At 41.2% G+C, this 22,970-nt stretch overlaps 1 protein-coding gene across 2 annotated transcripts in view; it reads right to left on the bottom strand.

Annotated features, from left to right (window-relative positions):
* ARHGEF6 (Rac/Cdc42 guanine nucleotide exchange factor 6) overlaps window positions 1–22,970 on the bottom strand; it is a 125,060-nt gene that overhangs the window by 16,453 nt on the left and 85,637 nt on the right. The window contains exons 13-17 of one of the 2 annotated variants that reach the window (XM_033945764.1): window positions 20,858–20,944; window positions 18,148–18,229; window positions 9,739–9,878; window positions 7,512–7,691; window positions 2,611–2,631 (exon numbers count right to left, since the gene is read on the bottom strand). In XM_033945764.1, the coding sequence (XP_033801655.1) occupies window positions 2,611–2,631; window positions 7,512–7,691; window positions 9,739–9,878; window positions 18,148–18,229; window positions 20,858–20,944 (510 nt within the window). The remainder of the gene's footprint in view (window positions 1–2,610; window positions 2,632–7,511; window positions 7,692–9,738; window positions 9,879–18,147; window positions 18,230–20,857; window positions 20,945–22,970) is intronic. The other variant, XM_033945763.1, reaches the window with a different exon arrangement.

The raw sequence follows: 22,970 nt of genomic DNA, 5'->3' as shown, positions 1-22,970 counted from the left end.
TGGCTACCTGGGTGTGTGTCTTTGGCTACCTCTCCCACCTGCTTGACCCGTCCACAGGCAGTTACTGCCGTCTAACTTTCAGCAGCTTTTGTAGAATCTGGCCCTTAGTGAACAAGTGCCTATATTCTGTATCGCCCCCCTTTTACAAATGAAGATATTTCTTCGCATGTATCAGAAGTGAAGCAAGTTAGTCTGAAGCATTATGCATGTAATCAGAAAGGATTTGAGCTGGTCAGAAACATTTGTTAAGCTTGCATGTAGAGCTGGGTTTTGAAATCCTAAGAAAAAAAAAAAAGCCTTTAGCAGAGACTTCCCAGTTCATCACTAATGGACAGGCCTCTCCTCATTAAAAACAAAACCTCAGACAACATGGGATGGCATCAAATAGGACAACTGAGATGATACAAGTAGGGAGGGAGAGGCCCCGACTTTGTTTAGGAAATGTATGTCTGCTTAATAAAAAGCTTTTACACGCTGCTCCTTGTGACCCTGGGCAAGTCACTTAATCCCCCCATTGTGAGCTCACCAGGACAGACAGGGAAAAATGCTTGGGGACCTGAATAAATTCATGTAAACTGTTCTAAGCTCCCTTGGGAGAACAGAATAGGAAATTTAATAAATAAATAAGTAAAAGCAGCATTCGCTAGATGATGTTGGAGTCAATTGACAGTGCACAGTACAAGCCTGTGAAGTAAGAAGCCTATTTTTTTCACTTCTGAGGACATTTTGGAAAGCTCTTCCTATTTAGCCGTGCCCTTCATTACAAATGCCAGCAAATCAGGATTATCAAAGGGCTGCTCCATTACAGATCCCCCCCCCGCGCACACACACACAATGCAGGAATCCCAATAATAGAGAGAAAGCTTAAGCGCAGTATTAAAAATTGGCAAATGGGCTCAGTGAAGGAGATTTTTTAAACATCAGGGAAGCAGCCGTTACAAAAAGGCAGACATCCTATTTCAGTTCTTAACTGTAAAAACATATGCAACAATTTTGCCCCAGTTCTTAGGAGGGAAAGTGCATGCCTACTTTCCCTTTGGAAACTGTCCCAAGAAATAATACCCACTGAGACTAGCATTTGCTTTTCTCTTTAAAACACGTTATTTCTTCATAAGAACATAAGATGTTGCCCCCGCTGAGTCAGACCAGAGTCTTGCTCAGCGGTCCGCTCCCGCGGCGGCCCATCAGGCCTAGTGCCTGAACAGTGATTCCCTGATTAATTTTATAACTTACCTCTAATCCCATCCCTATAATCTACCTCTACTCTTATCTGTACCCCTCAATCCCTTTGTCTTCCAAGTACCTATCCAAAGCTTCTTTGAACCCCTGTAGCGTGCTCCTGTTTATCACATCCTCCGGTAGCGCGTTCCATGTATCCACCACCCTCTGGGTGAAAAAGAACTTCCTGGCGTTTGTTCTAAACTTCTCCCCTTTCAATTTCTCCGAGTGCCCCCTTGTACTTGTTGATCCCCTTAATTTGAAAAATCTGTCCCTGTCCACTTTTTCTATGCCCTTCATGATCTTGAAGGTTTCTATCATGTCTCCTCTAAGTCTCCGCTTTTCCAGGGAGAAAAGCCCTAGCCTTTTCAGTCTGTCAGTATATGAGAGGTCCGAAAAGGCTAGGGCTTCCCCAGACCTAAAGCAGTCACCTCTTCTTAGCTGGAGGAGCAGCTGAGTGGTTAGTGGTTAGCTGAGAACCTGGGTTCAATTCTCACTGCAACTCCTCGTGTCCTTGGGCAAGTTACCTAACCCTCCCATTGTCCCAGGCACATAAAGATTGTGAGCCCTCTAGGGTTAGGGAAAGTTTCAAGTTTTATTAGGATTTTATATACCGCCTATCGAGGTTATCTAAGCGGTTTTTACAATCAGGTACTCAAGCATTTTCCCTCTCTGTCCCAGTGGGCTCACAATCTATCTAACGTACCTGGGACAGGGGAGAATTAAGTGACTTGCCCAGGGTCACAAGGAGCAGCGTGGGGTTTGAACCCACAACCCCAGGGTGCTGAGGCTGTAGATCCAACCGCCGCGCCACACACTCCTGCAAATAATATATGTAATCGAGATTTAGCTGTACAACAGAAAGGTGGTATATCACATCCATGAAATTTGGAAAAGAATTTTGAAATTTTGAGCCAGCTAAAGAGCTAGCCAATTGCTTCTCAGAATTGCCCAGCCCAAGAAACAAAAGTACATTAGGACAGAGAGGCAGAAGAGCTGTAAGTAAGATAAAGAGCAAATAAAACCTCAATGCAGGCAAGCTGACGTTAGCTAGAGCCGCATTCAAATGAATCACTTTCACAACAAATTCACACATTTGCAGGTTTCACTGAACTGCGCATGGCATGAATGAGCAAAAGCATCATTGGGACCTATTTGCCGTGTGTCGACAAAGCAGTGCAAAAGCGTCAGGTCCTTGTCACTTATTTTAAAGTTAATCACCTTGCAAGCAGGTGACCCATGGCCATTCTTTCAAAGTGCACACAAAATATTAGACAAGCTGTTGCACCAACAGGTATAAAAGATGGAGAAAAGTATAAAAGGAACATACTAGAAGCTGCTCAAGATTGCATTCTTATTTCACATAAGCCAAAGAGATGAAGCTAGCCTTACCTTTAAGAAATAAGGCATCCTCTACAATGAATATGGAAAGAAAGAGAAGAGGCTTGTGAGAGCAAGTTGATGACTGTATTGACATAAGTTCATTTTATTCAAAAACGTCAATCAACAACTAAACGTTATCTCCACATTAGTGTTTACAACCAACCGAGTTCAGCATGCAATCTGTCGGAGCACAACTGTAAGTATTAGCAAGTAAAGGAAAGGTTTTGACTGGACACCTTGCTTTAGGCTTCCTACTTTTAAAAGTGCTCATGCAAAGCACTCAGCAGACTCTATTAACCTGGTACCAAATTTCTTTTTGCTAATTTAAAACTTTACAGAAAATATGAACTTTAACTCTTCTCCAATTTGCACTTTAAGGTACTTACTGGATCCATTTACCGAGATGTATGTTTGTCACTGTTAATACTATATTAATGATCACGCAATCAGAGTTAGCTGCTGTGGACCTAACAATAAACAGAATTAATACCAAGCCAGGCAGAAGCTTCGGTATATTAGCGGTGGGTATCACATCTACTGACCCAGGACGAGCCAGCTGATGGAGGCAGGAGGTAGCAGAGAAGAAGATAAAAGCATAGGGTAAGGAAGATGAAACTGATGGCTTTGGAGGGGGAGGGGCTATTGGTAGGAAGGGTATTCAGAAGGCTAGCAATTGCAATGGTAGTAACGTGGGATGCAAGAAAGGGGAATAAGGAGAGATTAGATAAGCAATGACCACTACTACTGTTGCTACTTAGCATTTCTATAGCACTAGCAGACACACGCTGCGTTGTATATTAACATGGAAGAGACAGTCCCTGCTCGAGAGAGCTTACAAGCTGGTTGTGACAAACAGGACAAGTGAAAGAGGGGGAGGGGGTGTGGGGCAGGCAATCTCCAGGGCAGAAGGGTAATTCTGCAGCAATTGCTGCAGGATCCTGAGATACTAGAGGTTTCGACAACAGCCTTCTATTTCTTCTGTATTATCAAATGGGATAAATTATTACACAGAAAGCCCTTTCAGAAAAAAATGGTGTTGAGCTGCAAAGTGAACATTAAGGTAAAAAAAAAAAAAAAGATGAAAAGGAAAGATCAATGTGAGAGACAAATGAACAAAAGGAATGACAAAATAAAGGAAAGGAGACCTGGAACAGAACTAAGGAAAAGATCAAAACAAGGAAAGTGTGTGTGTATAAGAAGGGGGGGGAATGAAACCAGAATCAACCCACTCAGAGAAAAAAAATACCTAGTCAAAAAATAAAACATAAAGGAAAACTATTTTCATTTGGGTGGGACTAGACGAAGCCAACTTGGGAAATTAAGCATCTTTTTCACTTATATATTTGGCAAGGAACTAGATGAAATACATTTCTAGTAGTACGTTTCAGTGTGGCTTTTTGGGGTTTGTATTTACATTTTTGTCTGCAAGTTTCTGTTTCTGATTTGAGTTTATCTTTATTAGTAGCTTAATAGCCCACTAATGCAATAGGTCAAAGTGGCTTACAAGATTAAAAACACCGGGAAAGGAAAGCCATAAATAAATAGGAAAGGTCAAAACAACCAAGACACAACCAATCCACAAAAAACCCCTATTATAACAAGTATAAAATCTAGTAAACTAAGGGCTCCTTTTACAAAGGTCCATTAGGGCCTTAATGCGTGGAATAGCGCGCGCTAGAATGCCATGCGCGCTAGCCGCTTCCTCTTGAGCAGGCGGTAGTTTTTTGGGTAGCGTGCGCTATAGTGCGCGCTAATCCGGTGCATGCGCTAAAAACGCTAGCGCACCTTTGTAAAAGGAGCCCTAAAAAGCTAAAATGCTATCCCCCTCCTTTACTAATGTGTAGCGTGGGTTTTAGCACCCGCAACAGCGGCAACGGCGCTGACACTCAGAATTCCTATGAGTGTTGGAGCAGTTACCGCCGCTGCCGCAACTCACACTACGCGTTAGTAGAGGAGGGGATATGTCAAAAAATAATATTAAATCAATAAAAATGAAAAATAAACCAAATATAAAAATACATTAAAATTAAACATTAAAGCTATAATATAAAAACATTAAAATTAAACTATAAGTCAGGTAATATTCTAAATACAATTCTAAAATCAGAGCATGACTGACATGATCCAAACTCTAATTCAAAGCCTAGCCTAGATCTAACCTGTGCATGAAATACTCCTTCAAGTCCTTCTATTAAAGGAAGATACTGTTAATCCAAGATAATGTTGAAAATTGTTTTTAAAAAATGGGTCTTTAACAAGCACTTGAACCTAGCAAAAGGTTGCTCTGCTTGTATATGCAAGGGGAGGTTGTTCCAAAGATAAGGAGAAACAAAAATATAGACTTCTGAACGAATGGTCTCGTAATGGGCTATTCTGTGCGAGGGACGAACAAGTCTATTAGAGTCCAAAGAATGAAGTGTATTAGGTGAAGGTATCTCCATGTTTGATCAATTTCAAAGTTGCTACTGTGTAGTTCCAATGCAGAGTCTGTAGAAGTCTAGTTTGTTCTGTTTCCATAATAGAAGGGCTGGTGTCCTAGTGACCAATGTAATACTTGCAATGTTGCCTTTTGATAGGTAGGGTTATTTTCATTTCAGTCAAAAGAATTAGAGGGAAATTCTTTACAGGTCATCTAAAGTTGGGTGCTGGGATGCTGCATGCTAAGTACAAATTCAATATAATTGCCATTACAGAATACTAGCGTAAGTCATAGAAACATGATGGCAGATAAAGGCCAAATGGCCCATCCAATTTGCCCATCCACAGTAAACATTCTCTCGTCCTCTCTCTAAGAGATTCCATGTGTTGATGTCACCCCTCTCCTTAAATCACTTCACTGGCTCCCTATCCACCTTCACATACAGTTCAAGCTCCTATTGCTGACCTACAAGTGTGTTCATTCTACTGCCCCTCAATATCTCTTCTCTCTCCTTATACACCTCCCAGAGAACTCCATTCCTCGGATCAGCTGCTCTTAGCTGTACCCTTCTCCTCCATTGCCAATTCCAGACTTTGTTCCTTTCATCTAGCTGCCTCCTATGCCTGGAATAAATTACCCGAGTTTGTCCGCCAAGCCCCTTCCTTTCCCTTGTTTAAAAGCAGACTGAAAACTCACCTTTTTGATATAGCCTTCAATCCATAACCCTATTCCCCACTGCCTACTAACCCAGTTAGCAGATTAACCACTGTTCCCCTCAACTGTATCCATGACATCCTCTTTGTCTATTTAGATTGTAAGCTCTTTTGTGCAGGGACTGTCTTCTTTGTGACTCTGTACAGTGCTGCGTACATCTGGTAGCACTATAGAAATACACTTCCCCCCTCCCCATCCGCGGTTTCGGCAATCGCAATTTCACATATTCGCGATTTTTTAGGGAGGGGAAAAAAACCCATAGTTTAGCCTTCCCCCCAGCGTCCCGGCCTTACCTGGTGGTCTAGCGGGCTTTCGGGGCAGGAGCGATCTTCCTACGCTCCTGCCCCGTGTAGATCGCCAACAGGAAATGGCTGCGGGGAGTTCCCGTCGTAGTCTCGAGAGACTACGGGAACTCACGGCCACACCCCCTTTTCAGATCCAAACATAAACATTTGTGTGTGCATCTTTTTAGGATACAGACTATGAAGTTGCCAATTAATACCAATAATTGATTATTAGTGACCAAGTATTGCTGCTAAATGGCTCAATATTCAATTAAATTGCACAATTTTGAATGACATTTATAGAATTTGGGGATATATGTGGTAATGTTACATTTGCTTGACCCTCCTCCCCTTATTTTTATCTGGTGAAAGCACTGTTTTCTAATAGGCTATACATTGCCAGGAGACTTACCCCCTCTTTTACTAAGGTCCATTTAGCACACGCTAAACACTAATGCGTCCGTAGACTAACATGCACGCATTAGCGTTTAGCATGCACTAAATCAATTAACGCATGCCAATCGGTTAGCACACCTTAGCAAAAGAGGGCCTTAGTGTGTAACGACCCAGAGGTTTTTTCTCATTTTATCTCTGTCACAAAAGTTTCAAGTTTAATAAACTTTTTGATTATATCGCATTATCACATATTCGATGCGATGTACAAATTTAAAAAAAGGGAATGACAGACAATGGGTATTGGGGAGTTAAAAAAATCTTAGACATGGACAAATAAACAATTTCAGAAACATGTGTGACTATGTTTGGCCAGGGACCATTGGCTGCAGCTCACTCCAGAAGCGAGCATGTTGCCTGCAACTCCCTCTCTCTCTCAGGGACCAGGAATGTAAAAATGTCAGCCCTCGTGGAACTAAGCAGCACAAGAAATGCTAATGTGCAGCTCTTCTCTAAGCATTCAGGCTGGTGCCACTAAGATCTCATCATGAGAAACAGACAGTTGGTATGTTTAAGAAAATAACGGGGGTCGACAGGCTCTCAGGAGAATCCCCAGAGGAAACGTTAAAATAACTGAGACCCTACATCTCACTCTCAGCAACCGCTAGCTATTAAAAACTTAATTGTCAGATTTTGAACTGGATAAACGAAACCAGAATAGAGAAGTGCAATCTTACACTAGGATAAAGAACACACTCAATAGATGCAACACAATGACAGTGTTAATGAGATCACTACGTAGATGCTTAAACTTAGAAGCTTAATTGCTCATTTCATTAACAAATAAATTTACCATCAAGTGAGAGAATCCAGGACTACCTGTATTCTCCATTAAAAGAGACTTATTAGATATACATTTGCAACCATGGGAATTTTTTTTTTTCTATATGGGCACTGCACAAGCTCTTTAATAAATCAGTTCCACAGATCATCTATTCTGTCACATTTCTTCTCAAATACGAACCCTAGCTTTGTGACATGAGAGGACAGGGCAAGGTATTACAAACTGTTTAAAAGTCAAGATTTTTTTAAAAAATTACCTCTTTGTAAATTAAAGCAACTGATGGTCGCAAAGGCGGTGCAGCTCGAAGGCAGCTTAGAGTCCAGGGTTTAGAAATTTTGGGCGGCTCCAAGGGTCCCCGGCTCTGTGCTATCACAGGGAAAGTGCCTGCCTGGATGAGTGAGTGATGAGAAGCTGGAGCCTGCTTGCCCTCTGAATGCTGTCAATGCAAGAAAGCAATTACCATTATCTTTAACTGAACTGGAAGTAAAAGTCCCATTCATGTCAAAAGAGGCTTTCCAAGCCATAACTATATTCAAAATCTCAGCTAGTAGAATAAGAATTTCTAGAAACTAAAAAACAGTAGAAGCAAGCAAGGAATATCACTCAGCTAGCTAAATGGTTTGTATTGGTGCACCAAGGACCTAATTCTATAAATGGCACCTACCAGTAGGCACCTACAGTGGGACGCCTACCGATTTAGGCATCTAACTTAATTTTTTTAATTGATTCATTGGTGCTGATAATTGAAAGTGCCATTAAAAACCGATTAAAAATACAATTTAAAAAGATTAATTTTCCAGTAGGTGCCTACACAGAGGTGCCTACCCAAAAAGTAGGCATGGTTAGGGGGTAGAGTTTGGGTACAGATTGAGTTAGATGCTGGTATTGTAGGCCAAGGAAACCCTGGTCTAATATATCGACACCTAAGTTAGAGATGCCTACCAGAGCCTAAGTCAATTTAGGTGCTAGACATGATTATACAAGCGGGGCCTAACTTTGAATGACATGTGGTAAGTGCCATTTTGCTAGGGGCCTACTGAATTAGGCACAGTTTATAGAATCAGGCCCAAGTCTTTTTTTTCCCCCAAATCTTTATTCATTTTAAAAACCAACATCAAGTGCAACATATTATCAAACAATTTACAAAATAAAACAGCACTTAATTCCATCAATTGATATAATAAGTACATATCCCTTCCACCCCCCACCCACTCTTTCATACAAATTACAATTGAAAAACAAATTAAGTACATATTCCCTCCACCCACCCACCCTTCCTGGATGTGTATAATCAGTGGGGAAAACTAGTAATCAATCTTTACAAAATTTTGTCAATGGGTCCCAAACCTCCTTGAATTTCTTATAATGTCCCAATTGTATTGCTCTCATACGTTCAAATTTATAAGTTTGGCACAAGGATTCCCACCAAAAACTATAGTTTAACCTGTCCCAATTTTTCAAAATAAGCTGTATGGCAACTCCCATCATGATAAAAAGTACTCTACTGTTATGTGAAGTTATTGGACTCTTGGCCCTCAATAGTGTACCAAACAGCACTATGTCATAAGTCAATGCCAATGGAACTTCCAGTATTCTATTAATTTGATCCCCAAATAGATCGCCAAAAGTTAAGTATCAAGGGACAAAAGAAGAGCAGATGATCCATTGTCCCTATATCGAGATGACAGTGCCAGCATCTATTTGACTTAGAACTATCTAATTTTTGTAATCGAACAGGGTTCCAAAAACTTCTATGCAACAGAAAAAAACATGTTTGTCTCATAAATGCCGACACTGTACATCTCATCCTCTAAGTCCAAATTCGTGGCCATTGAGATGCAGAAATCTGCTGCTTTATCTCAATGCTCCAAATGTCTTTAAGACTAGTTTTTGGTTTCTTATTCAGAAATTCAGATATTCATTTATACCACCTGGCTCTGCCTGATGCCCCAGCAAATCTGTCTGGAAGCACAGACCCGGCAGGCTATACTGAGTTTTTAAATTACGCCATTCAGGAAACCCCTTCTGAATGGCCTGCTTCAATTGCAATCACTTATATACTTGAGACTTTGCAATACCAAATGTTTGTTGCAGTCATGAAAAGTCAAGCATCTTTCCATCTGATAACACATCATCCAGCATACGTATGCCTGCCTGCAACCAATGTTTCCAGAGGATCTTAGACTCACCAATTTTGGCAGCCTTTATTGCCAGTGCCCTGGTCCAGTATCTTACCTGGTCTAATGGTTAAGCCACCCCTGCATTTTACCAATGAAAAGGAAAAAAAAAAAATCAAGTTTCAGAAGCCAAAATGTACCTTTGTTTACCAGAAGATGTTGGCATTTACCAGAACTGTCAACTGTCCTTCCTTGCGACAAGATCAGAAGTATTTAATCTTACTTTCTTTCAATATATGTATCTATATTTATTCAAGTGACATTATTTTCTTCTATGGACCATGAATGGTACTACTCGTTACTCACAGAATAAGCAGCCCAAGACTGGGTTTTGGAAACGGTATTTCCACATCCACTTCCTTTTGTCAATCGATGCAAATTGTCAACCCATTCTTGCAAATCATGGTTGCTGTTACAAGACACCAGTATCCTTTCAATCAGGTTGCCTGATTGGGTAAAATTTTTGAAAAAGAGTTTGTAGCTGTAAAAACATTATCAACATACATAAGATAAAGACATTTGGGCTTCATCAGCTAATTTGGGGGCCTTTTTACTAAGTTATGTTAGGTGCTAATGGACGTCTAATGCCCCAAAAATGGCCTAACACGGGATGTGCTAAAGTATTCTGCATTCGTTTTTTGCCATCACATACTAAGCTCGCTGAAATCACTGCTACCATAACTGGTGACTGTGCCCATAATATGGAAGCCCTTAGCGTAGTCTACAAAGGAGGCAGGAAGTACTCCCGCGTTAGTATTAGTGCATGGCCGTTGAAAGAAAATTAACAGTACACAGCCATATATTTAATTTTCAGTTAATTGTTCAAACAATAAATTTTCCATATTTTGATTGTTACAATAGAGTCTATTGTTAGGCTTGCTTAAGAACGTTCAAAGGGTGCGTCAGGTAGCGCAAAATGCTACTGCCAGATTTTTGACTGGTACTGCTCAATATGTTCACATTACTCCTTGACTATCTGGTAAGCTGTATTACAGAAAAGCATTAGTATCATATCTATGTTATTTGAATGTTCTCATGAGTTCCTACTGGGTGTTCCATTGGTATTATGTTGACATCATGTTATCTCTGCTATATGAATTTCAATGTCATTTAATATGTACATTTTTTATATTATTTCATGGTAATCCTATTAGGTTTTATTTGCTATTTCCAAGTTTACCTCATTTATCCCCGCCTTTTTTTTTTTTTAACGAAGCCGCATTACGCTTTTTTATCGCCAGCGGTAGTACCTCCAACACCCATAGGAATTCTATGAGCATCAGAGCTAACACAATTGTGGCCAGCAATAAAAAAGCCTGATGCCGCTTCATAAAGAGGAGGGGAGGCGGTATTGCATTTAGGTTTATTTTTGGTCAGTTTACTATTGTTATGCTGTTAACAAAATTGCAAGCTTTATGCTAAACTGTACCTACTGTACAACACCTTGGGTGAATCTCTTCATAAAGGCAGTTACTAAATCCCAATAAATAAATATGCTCATCAATATTTATTTATTTATTTATTTATTTATTTATTTATTTATTTATTTATTTAGATTTATATCCCGTTCTCCCAGTAGCTCAGAACGGTCTACAAGTAAACATACACAGTAGAAGTAGTTAGGCAAATAAATGTGCAATAGGTTTAGATGCTTGGACATACAAGATTGAGCAGTATTTATCAGGCTACAGACAATTTTTCAGAGTATAGACAATTTATCAGAGTACAGACTAAGAGAGGACTATACTGAAATTTAGGAGAAGTTAAATAGGGGAGAGAAGAGAGAGGTGGGGTTTAAGGGGGGGTGTAGACTGAGGGAGACCTTTAGTTGAAGAGGAGGGTCTTTACCATTTTACGGAATGTCAATAAAGAGTTCTGTTGCCTGAGTTGGGGGGGGAGTTTATTCCAGAGATGTGGGATGAAGTGGCTGTAGGATCGTTTGCGGGCAGTTTCTGAGAGGAGGGACCTTCCAGGGGGAATGCATAGGCGTATTTCCGATTTTGAGCGGAGGGTGCGAGTGGGGGTGTAGATGGGAAGCTTAGATTTTATGTAGGAGGGGGTGGTGGCATAAATTCTCTTGTGGGCTACTGCTAGGGCCTTGAAAGCACAGCGCTGGCTAATTGGGAGCCAGTGTTCAGCGCAGAGTGCTGGGGAGACGGGATCATGGTAGTTGAGGTTGTGTAGGAGGCGGATAGCTGCATTTTGGACACGTTGGAGGCGTTTGAGATTATTTTTGGTTAGTCCATTGAATAGGGAGTTACAGTAGTCCATTCTGGAGAGGACATATGCGTAGAGGAGTTGGGCGAGGTCAGGTGTGGAGATGTAGGGTTTGATCTTTTTCAGTTGGCGGAGGTAGTAGAAGGAGGTGGAGATTACTTGGGATATGTGGGCAGATAGGGATAGGTGTCCGTCTAAGGTTACTCCTAGGCTGCGTACCTGATCTGTTGCCGTTAGTAGAGTGGAGTCCCATGCTAGGGTAGGACGTGTGAATTTGGTGCTTTTTTTTCTGATCCATAAGAGTTCTGTTTTAGTGGCGTTTAGTTGAAGTTTGTTGTTTGACATCCAAGTTTTCATATCAGAGAGGCAATGTTGGAGGTTAGTAATTTGGGACGATCGGTTCTCGCCTAGTGGGAGGAGCAGCTGGATGTCATCTGCATAAGAGTGGATTTTAATGCTATTAGGATTTATTTAACGCCTTTTTGAAGGAATTTGCTCATGGCAGTGTACAGCAAGAATAAATCGAACATAAGCAAAAGAAAATTACAGCAGTAAAAATATTCAAATTACAATCAAAGTATGGAATAATTGCTGCATCTCTCATTCAAAAAAGGGGAAACTTATTGTTAACAAAACTCACAAAGTATACTGGTTGCAATTTACCGGTCTCTCTCCAGAAGCAACGATGGTGTTCGCGAAAAAAGGACATTGTCAAGGCTTGACATTTCCTTCCCCTAACACAAATGGATTACAAATATTTTGGGATGCATCTTTTAGATTAAGAAGCACGCAGCTCATCTAAGATGCCCTTATAATAAGTGCTTGGGGGAAGGTTCTAAATGGATTTTTAAACTATGAGCTTATTTTACTCTTTTATTGGAATGAGCCTGGTTGATTAATTTAAATTACCTTCGGGTCTGGGTTTTTGAAGATCAGGGTTTTCTCAAAGGGGTTTCTGAGTTTTTTTCCATTTTGTTTTTCCCAGCCGATTGAGGAGCCAATGATAATAAATGGGGCTTTATTGAGTACCAGACACTCTTTGAGGCTCATTTTGTTTAATTATTTTTAATTGAGCCTGTTCCAACACTACAGTAAATTCTGCTAAATTGTTAGTATTCTATTTTGTGAGTTTTGTTAAAAATAATATGCTGCATTACATTCTTAGCTAGGGTATTAGTGAATAAACATGTCCTGCTATAGTACGTGGAGCCGGTGTCAAATGTGTGTAGCAAGTTAGTTAGTTCTTCCATTAAAGGTCTGGTTGAAGAGCCAAGCTTTCACCTGCTTCCGCAACTAGAGATAGTCTTCTGTCAAGTGAAGCCTTTCAGGGAGTGCATTCAAGAGTATGTGGGCTACTTCGGAGAAGGCTCACTGGCAGATATCAAATCATGTGATGTCCTTTGGAGAGGGTGTAGTTAGAGATACTCCCTGGGAGGACTTTAGTAACCTTGAAGGTGTGTAGAGGGAGATCCTGTTCAAGTACTCTTGACCATTTCTTTTGAGGGTCTTGAAGATCATATAAAGGGTTTTAAATTTCACTCTATATTATACTGGTAGCACCAGTGAAGTTTTTGCAAAACTGGGGTGAGGTGGTCACATTGCCTATAACCTTCTAATAGCCTTGCATATGCATTAGGTTCTTACCTGAATATTCTTTCTGTTAATATACTCAGGAGTCTGTACATTAGGTGATCAATCCGTGCTCGCAAACTGTTTGCAGAAATGTGTCAATCATATCTTTCAGTTCCTCCTCCTTCACCAGTGTATAGTGCCCTCTTCAGTTTGTACCAAAGCAATCAATCTCCACTGTAACAGGACATGGGGAACTTCACTGGAGATATTATACATTTCTGTTCTGCTCTGTAACTCATGAAAAGGAATAATAATTTGCATGAACTTGCAACATAGTTGCATCAATGATCCAACCTGCTATGGGCAACTAGCACTAACACATAAGGAGCTTCAAAGTTCAACAAACTCAGTACTTTATTAGTAATTTATTCACACATGTTTATCCAACTGACAGGAGAAGTACTCAGGATCTAGATTATAGAGTTGTCTGAGGCAGTAAGCAGGTGAATTGCAGAACTCACAGTCCCAAAAGCAGTGTCCTCTCGAACCGCCATGTCCACTCTGTAGAACCTTGTAATGGTATGGAGCGTAGTATAAAGAGCTATTCTACATTTCTCCTTGGGTGGAACTGCCCAGGACTCTGCCCATGAAGATACCATACTTCTAGTTAAATGAGCTTTGAGAGAAATATGTGGCTGTTTGCCACAGCCAGTGTACGTCGACAAAATTGCACTGCAAATCCATCTGGCGACAAAAGCCTTGGATGCTGGTCTACTGACTGGTTAGAGCAAAAAGATGGTTGGAAAGTTGAGAATCATTGGTTCTTTCTAGGTAGTGGAGTAAAACTTTGCACATCAGCCTCTTCAATATCTTATCTTGCTTAGTCAAGCTGGTAGTATGAAAAGTGAGCAAATGAATCACTTGGTCGACATGAATGGCTGACACAACCTTTGCTAGTGAAACCCCAGTCTCTGTGATTCTTAGAAAGGGCTCTCTGCAGGAAAGAGTCTGCAATTAAGAACATAAGAATAGCCTTACTGGGACAGACCAATGGTCCATCAAGCCCAGTAGCCCATTCTCATGGTGGCCAATCCAGGTCACTAGTACCTGATCCAGGTCACTAGTACCTTTTTGCTAAGAATATTGCCACCAGAAATACCATCTTCACTATGAGATCAGAAGGGATGCCTCTTGGAGAGGCTCATACGGAGGCTTAGAAAGGCCCTTCAAGACGATATTAAAATTCCAGGATACAAAAAGCTGGTGCAATGGAACCGCAATCTGAGCGTCCCTTTCAAACACCTGAACTTTGGGAGATGCCACTGCTAGGACTTTTTCTATTCCGGCTTGCAGAAATGCAAGGATCGCAGGAATTGGTGCCTCAAAAGATTCTACCTGATCTTTGGTGCACCAGAGCTGGAAAGCCTTCCAGGCCTTAGCGTAAGCTACAAATGTTGATGCCTTCTTTGCTTTAAGAAGTCGAAATGACTACCCTTGGAGGCTGAATCACCTGTCCTTTGCCTGATCCAGAGCATCCTGCAGGCCAAAATGGTTTACACCAAAACCTTCCTTATGATTCTGATGATGTTATAGAGAATCTACCACATAATCTACCCCCCTCCAACACCAGCAGGGGGCAGATGACCTCCTCCTCAGTAGGACTCCGCCTTAACCTGGTGTGGCAGAAATGTGCCACTGCAACCTTGATCCCCAAAGCTAATGCTTCAAATTGCCTCTTAAAAATCTTGTGTATCTTGTAACATCATTCCCCCCTTGATAGGGAGGGAGGTATGTTTAGTCACTTGAGCCACCATGGAATCCAACTGGCTGACTAAACATTTGCTGAAACTCCAGAGCCATAGGATAATGTTTAGACATACTGTAGTCTTTGCTATCTATAGGGAGCTTTCTGGGGTCTCCTAATGCTCAGTGACCAGCAGGACAAAAGGTGGTCTAAGCATCTGAACCACTCATGACCATACACTGTGAGGTGGATGGCTGCTGGGGCTCCAACTTTTAACTCCCTGAGAGCATCTGTAATAACATGTGGAACAGTAGTCAACTTGAAAAGCTGTCGCATCGATGGATCATCTCCCTGGTCGAGGGCAACTATCACTTTTTGATTCCTGGTCCCTGGACAGGGAAACAGATCCTCCAGGAAAGAAGCTGAGCCCTGAGAAAATAAAGGCATGGAGTCTGACCTCCAATCCTCCCAGTACTGTTACATTTGGTCACTTAGGCTGGAAGCCAGCTTTCTCTATGGCGGGGAGACCTCCAAAGAAGGGATCTCTCCCTAACTGCCAGCGTGCTCCTTGCACAAATGGCCCCACAGACCCCCCTGCAGGACCTAAGACTGGCTTCTCTTAGGCTCTGTAGCATCCACACACTTGTATTTCACACCTTTGGTATTTGAGATCTCTGGAAAGGATTTTCTCCCTACCACTCAGATCACCTCTGGTTCCACAGCCCTAGAGGACTCAGAGGAGACTAAGCCCAAGGCTCCCACCCCTCCCTTGCATGCCCTGCGACACACAGACACTCCCCACCCAACAATCCAGCACAAAACTGACAAGATATAGTGGCAGAACAACCTGAAAAGTCCATCCCAGTTGATGTTGAGACAAATTGAAGGGTTTTTAAGGCAGATGGAGGCTTTAGAAAAAAAGATGGCTGCTGCCAGCAAATCTGCCCCAAAAACAGCCCGCAGGGGGCTCACCTAAAGGTCAAAAAACTCATGGAAAGGGGTTTTGGAGAGGGACCCTAGCTCTGGCTCCAAAAACCCTTAAAAGTAACTTTGTCTGACCTCCCTCATCACCCCCCTCCCAATTTTCCCCATAGGGAATAATGGGCTGTACTCATTGTGTTTCAATTTGTTATTTATATAACACTTATAACCTAAGTGGGTTACATTGATCAAGTACTCTGAAGGTTTTTCCCCTATCTGTCCTGGTGGGCTCACAGTCTGGTTGTGATACCTGGGGCAAGAAAGGGTTGGGTGGCTTGCCCAAGGTCACAGGAGGCAATACTAGCATTGAACTCACAACCTCAGGAAGCAGAGGCAGCGCTTCTGACCAATAGGCCATTCCTCCTTCCTTATGCATGAAAAGATGTTCTGCGCTAAAGAGACAGTCTCTTATAGAAATTGAGGTTCAGGAATTACATACTGGCAATATTTTCACTTTCATTACTACTGTGATCTTACTGTAGACACAAACCTTTAGGCATGGTACCTTTTAGAAACTTCTACTTGTGCGCCCGCATCTGGAATACTGCGTCCAATATTGGTCGCCGTACCTTAAGAAGGATATGGCGTTACTCGAGAGGGTTCAGAGGAGAGCGACATGTCTGATAAAAGGGATAGAAAACCTTTCATACGCTAAGAGATTGGAGAAAATGGTTCTCTTTTCCCTGGAGAAGAGGAGACTTAGAGGGGATATGATAGAGACTTATAAGATCATGAGGGGCATAGAGAGAGTAGAGAGGGACAGATTCTTCAAACTTTCAAAAAATATAAGAACAAGAGGGCATTCGGAAAAACTGAAAGGGGACAGATTCAAAACAAATGCTAGGAAGTTCTTCTTTACCCAGCGTGTGGTGGACACCTGGAATGCGCTTCCAGAGGACGTAATAGGGCAGAGTACAGTATTGGGGTTTAAGAAAGGATTGGACAATTTTCTGCTGAAAAGGGGGATAGAAGGGTATAAATAGAGGATCACTGCACAGGTCCTGGACCTGTTGGGGCTGCCGCATGAGCGGGCTGCTGGGCATGATGGACCTCAGGTCTGACCCAGCAGAAGCATTGCTTATGTTCTTATGCTTTGCTGGTTCTTGCCTGTGTCAGCTCTGCTGCAGCCTGACTGAATGGAGAGGACTTTCTGCCTCAAATCTTTGTAGGAAGCAGTCCACTACTGGAGATCTTCGGGCTGCCATTCAGATAGATGTTGACTGAGGACTCCACTACTATAGATCCTCACATTGCGACTGGGGAAGATTAAAATGCAGCCAGCTCCCTGAAACCCAAAGCCTCACAGCCTGTGCTCAAGCCTCTGATAAATCAGGTGAGCTGGCTCCAAGGGGAACGGACCCCAATCCTCAAAGAAGCACAAAGCAGTCTGGCTTAACAGGTACACCTGGGGGTTGCGCTGTGAGCTACAGCCCACCCTTACAAGGTGTATGCCCTCTCCCAGGCAAAGCAGCCCCCCAAATGGGGTCCTTTTGGCACCAAAGCCTCCAGAAATTGAAGAAAAATACCAGAAAAAATGAAAAACTGAACAGAGCAGATCAGAACACAACTTCTTAGTTCACTTGCAGAAGGAAAAACTGAAGAGGGCACTATACTTCACTAGTGAAGGAGGAGGAACTGAAAGATGTAAATGACACCCTTCTGCAAGCAGTTCGCAAGCACGGCTTTATCACCTAACATACAAACTCCTGTGTTTATATAACAGAAATACCATTATTCTAATGAGTTACACACATAATCAGTGCAGTACTTATAGTGTGTACTTATAGAATTACCTTCTATGGGAAGGAAGACTCAAACTGCACACTCTGTTGCAAATAACTCGCAGGTTTGTGCCAATAATCAAAGCACAGCCACATGTTTGTGGCACAGGCATAAATTTGCTTTAATGACTGATGCAAGTACAAAGTAGCCATGGCATTTACTTTTGCTTGGTGAGAGCAACATTTTAAAGGATATGACTGGTGAAGAGTTGAAAATGCAATCAGTGCTCATTATCTCCTCCCTTACTCTAAACGTGCCAATAGGTATGCTTCTTGACACAGAAGGCAAAAGTACGGAAAACAGTGTGGCATGTGTGTAATTTTAGCTACACTGAGGGTGACATATGCAGATGACATATGCAGTGGAAACCAGATCTCAGAATTGCTCTATGTTAAAAATACTAGAATACAGATCCCAACCTGTGATTTCAAAAGTATAATCATTGCCGCCCTCTGCTTCTTCTAATTTGCTTACAGTCATTCCAGTTAATGGCAATTTACCCTAAAAAGAAAGTATTATCAACAATTATATTAATAAGAATGGAGACATTAATCATTTACTCCTATTGATACATGAAGCCCGATTTTGCACAGTTCATTTTGGGAGGAAACAGCAAGTCTAAGAGTGAATATTCACAGTTTGCAGAGTAGTTTACAAAAGACTCACTGAACATAAATTATTTTATAAAATATCTATAAGGCTGTAGAAATACAGTGGAAACATCCATTTTAGAACTTTGAAGACACATGTAAGTGGCCGATTCTGCAAATTACGTGTGTAAGTATTGCCATTTCCATGCCTAATTGCAGGATTTTACAAAGCTGCACTTGCAACTGAGAAGTCAAGCTCCAAAGTTCTAATTTTCAGATTTTTGAGATACTCTTAACATCAGAGAGGCAAGTGCAGTTTCTCCCTCAATCACTCCTCCAAAGCTGATGTTCAGACACAGTGAGCCAACACTTACATACAACTCGGAGACAGTGAAAATGTTGATAGGCAAATTTTTTTCAAGAACGCATATACTGCTGCTGCAAAATTGTAAATACATAAAAACTTTTCAAGCGAACCCCAAAACTGTATGTGCCATAGATATACACACATCAGGCTCTTCAAACAGGCTTTCTTAGGCTAATCCAAGTGGTCTCTTGTCTTTGTCTGCCTCCAATTCCTAAACCCTCTCCCCCCCCTTATCTTTATAGAATTATGTGCTGATGTAATGATGCTGTCTTAGCGTCTTATTGTAGTTCTTTTCAATTGATGAATTTCTTAGCTTGTAGCAGTTAAAGGCGGTATAGCAAGTCTGATCAAAAATAAATAAATAAATACATGTAAATAGCAGCTTTCTAAAATCACTACTTACACAACAAAAAGTCATTTACCACATATAAACCCACTATTTACCCATGTAACCCTATGAAACCAAACTCCTATGCCTCTTTAACAATAACATTTATCAGATTTTTAATTTTTTACATAAGATGCAAAGTGTTGACCTGATCAGTGCCGCTATGCTTTAGCAAAATACCTAAATGCTTCTTTGGAAAAGCCCATCTCGTGCATTAGGCTGCAGGCAGCAAATCTGTACTGTGCAAAACCTCCTTAACACCCTCAGAAACAGACTGCCCCCACACTTAGCAAATGTTACATATCCCGCTATAATGTGGCAAAAGCTTTTATGCCACCCGCAGAGACACACTGCAAAGCTCAAAAAAGAAACTCAATAAAGCGGCAAAAGAGCTATAGCGGGAAGCAAAGGGATGTTTCTGTCAAGAACTTCTGATGACATCACAAACCACAGCATCAAACTTTCAGTGGTTTAAAATGTCACCACAGAGCCAAGATGGAAACGTCGTATACCTGCAACTTAAATCCAACTCACAGCAGTGCTGATGAGAGTGTTCCATGCTAGTCCCTGCCTGGCCTCAGTGAAGAGAGATGTAAATGAGCTTTGTCAGCCAAGGAAATATTTCTGGGTTTAAAATATTTTTCCTTTCAGCCCTGAAGATGCTTTACCCTGCCCTTGATCGCCTTCAACCTTGCCTATCTGAAATCCTATAGATCAGGGGTGTCAAACTCAAATACACAGTGGACCAAAATTAAAAACTTGGACAAAGCTGCGGGCCAACCTTGATATTTATTGAAAAAATGTGTACAACTCCAATAGGAAACTGTAGACAATATGTTTAAAAAAACAATATTTTTTTCAAAAAAAAACAATGACGCAAGGTACATCTAGTCTAGCTGAGCCACACTTAAAACGGAAAAACTACAAAGGGATTAAAACCAAAAAGGGACGAAATTAAATACCATGTGAATTAGCAATATATATTTGAAAAAGCGTAAAAATATAATCATAATAAAAACCATGACATGAATCAGAGAAAACGAATAGGAATACGGAAAAACACTAGCACTGGAAAAGAATGAGTACCACAATACAAAAAGCCAAAATTAGAACATGATCAAAAGACTATATACAACAAGGGATTAAAAAGAAGAAAAAAATGATGAATAAAAAAAATCGATATTTACAAAAAACAGCAATTGGAGAAGAGTCCAGTGCGACTGTGATGCAGTGTGAGACTATGAAGAGAGCCGGGAACTTGTAAAAACGTCAAACGTGATGACGTGCTTAATGGGGACATGAGCCGATTGGGTCAAAAAACTGTCTACCAGCTCTAGTAAACATTTGGAATTTTCTTGCGGGCCAAATATAATTACTGCGGGCCAGATTTGGCCCACGGGTCTGTGTTTGACACCCCTGCTAGAGACGATGAAACACAGCTTTCCACATTCAATCTTCAGTCGTTCCAATGCCACCGTGTGATCTCAAATTGAAGGATGACACAAAGCAAAAATGGTAAAGAGGATGGGACTTAATATACCGCTTATTCTGTGTGGTTACACAATCAAAGCAATTTACATATCTTAGACAGGTCCTTATTTTGTACCTGGGGCAATGAAGTGTTAAGTGACTTGCCCCGAGTCACAAGGAGCTGCAGTGGGAATCGAGCTCACAACCTCAGGGGGCTGAGGCTGCTGCTCTATCCACTAGGCCACTCCTTCACATGCAGGCAAGGAAGGGAATTCTCTCTGCTTGGCACCGGATGACACATTTTCCAACTTTACCTGATAAATGAATCCACTCATCCGAGGACTTGCAGACAGCATAAGAAGAACACCGGAGAATAGCATGAAATATCTCTCTTCTTTTTCCTAAAAGACATGAATTTCTTAGTTCTCTACCTGCTGTAGAAAAATCTAATGGTGCTTTTGTTTCTGGTTATCACAAGTAGTTCAGCCTATCCCTGCAACCCTGGACTAGAAAGAGAGGGCAGTTGTGGAGCACTTAGCACCGACTGCTCTTCACAAACAAGTTTGTCCCAGAATAAAAAGAGCCTACTAGTCTACTTTCCAAGAGGTGCATATGTCCATGCAAATCTACTTAGCAAAAAAATTAATCCACCCTTGCCACATTCTTCCTGATATATCTTGAAAACCTGTTACGGGTAGGACACCAAACAAAAAAAAGCTGAAAGAGACATATGCACAAACCTTTTTCAGAAAACGACTGAAAAGGAATTTGTAGATAGGCAGTGTCAGTACATTTCTCACTCCGTATTCGCAGTTTCAGCATTCACAGTTTCGGTTATTCACGTTTTTTAACTTGCTGGCTCCTCCCCCCCAAAAATTACATCAGCTTGCATAGAGAAATTGCTGATTCCAAGCGTTTACAGAGAAAATCACCGATTCCCAGCACTTTCTTCGCCGTGTTTTGCCTCTCCTTCAGGAACAGGCCAGGTCTCCCACCATGTTATTCGCGGTTTCACCATATTCACAATGGTTTTGAATAGAAAACAACGAATAACATATGAAAAAGTTATTTGCAGTTTTTCTGTATTTGAGGTTCTGTTAATCCCCTATCACAGCGAATACGGAGGGAGAAGTGTAGAACCAAAGAGGTGCATTTTGCTTTTAACTCCACTCCTGAGGAATTCTTAGGGGCCCTTTTACTAAAGTGTGATATAAAGGTTTGCATTTAGGGATAAATTAAAGTTATGTGCCACGATGCTGCATGCTAAATATAAATTCTATATTGGCAATTACATGTAAATTGCCATTATAGAATACTATTGCCCTATAAATGTTGGGGTTGCTCTCAGCATCTGCCCTATTTGAGCATATATGCTAGCTGTGCCAGTGAGAGTGTAATGTAAATGACCTTGTACAGTCGGCACTTATTCCCCATCCATAACCTGCCCATTTCTTTCCATGCTATACAGTTAGCATGTGAATTAGTGAATGAAGTCATACCAGAATGGTTGCTACATTCATATACTAATAATTACCACTTGCTAAATCATAGGCTAACTGTTTAGCACACTTTAATAAAGGGCCCTATAGTATTTTTAAAAACATTGTGAACACCTCTTCTGCTTAGCTACTGCCAACATGGTAAACATGAACCTAAGTAAATTAGAGGCACTGAAGAAAGCATGAAGAGGAATTCAAACATCCTTAGAAGAGAAGAGGTGCTGGGACTGCTGCTAGAGCTGTGCAAGAAGCTAGGTCCAGCAAGTACCACAGCTGGGTTTCAAAAAGATTTGCACAAGTTCCTGGAGGACTTGGAGGGGTATTTTCAATAGTGTGTCTCAGTTGATTTGGATGTCCTGAGAAGTGCGTCCAAAATTCAGATGCTGAAATGTCCGTTTTCAAAACTGCAAGATGTTCATATTTTTTTTTCAAAAATGGCCTATTTAGATGTCTTGGCCATCAGGACAGCCAACCTTAGGACGCCTAACTTTTTTGTCCATTTTCAAACACAAAAGCATCCAAGTTCTAAACGTCCAAACCCAAGCCATTTGGACATAGGTGAGGTCATCATTTATCAAAAATATAACGAAAAAATGTTTCTTCGGTCTTCAGATGTTGAGAAGGGTTCGTCATTTTTTTTCATCAGCAACATTTTGCTGTTTTGGTTCAGGCAATTATACTGGCTCACCTAGATTATGTAAACTCTCTTTATATCAGTTTGAGTAAGTGTAACATGAAAAGGCTGCAACTCATTCAAAACACGGCAGCCAGATTGATATTTGGTAAGAGTAAATACGATTGCGTTACTCCTGTTGAAAGCCTTGCACTGGCTTCTGGTTTATTGGAGAATCCAATTCAAATGTGCCACTATAATATTTAAAATTCTATATGGGATGTTATCCCCATTGATCGCTCTCTTGTTTAATTC

The sequence above is a fragment of the Geotrypetes seraphini genome, chromosome 5 (assembly GCF_902459505.1).
Source record: "Geotrypetes seraphini chromosome 5, aGeoSer1.1, whole genome shotgun sequence".
NCBI lineage: Eukaryota > Metazoa > Chordata > Amphibia > Gymnophiona > Dermophiidae > Geotrypetes > Geotrypetes seraphini.
The sequence above is the reverse complement of the archived record's forward strand: the minus strand, read 5'-3'. Positions and strand labels throughout refer to the sequence as shown.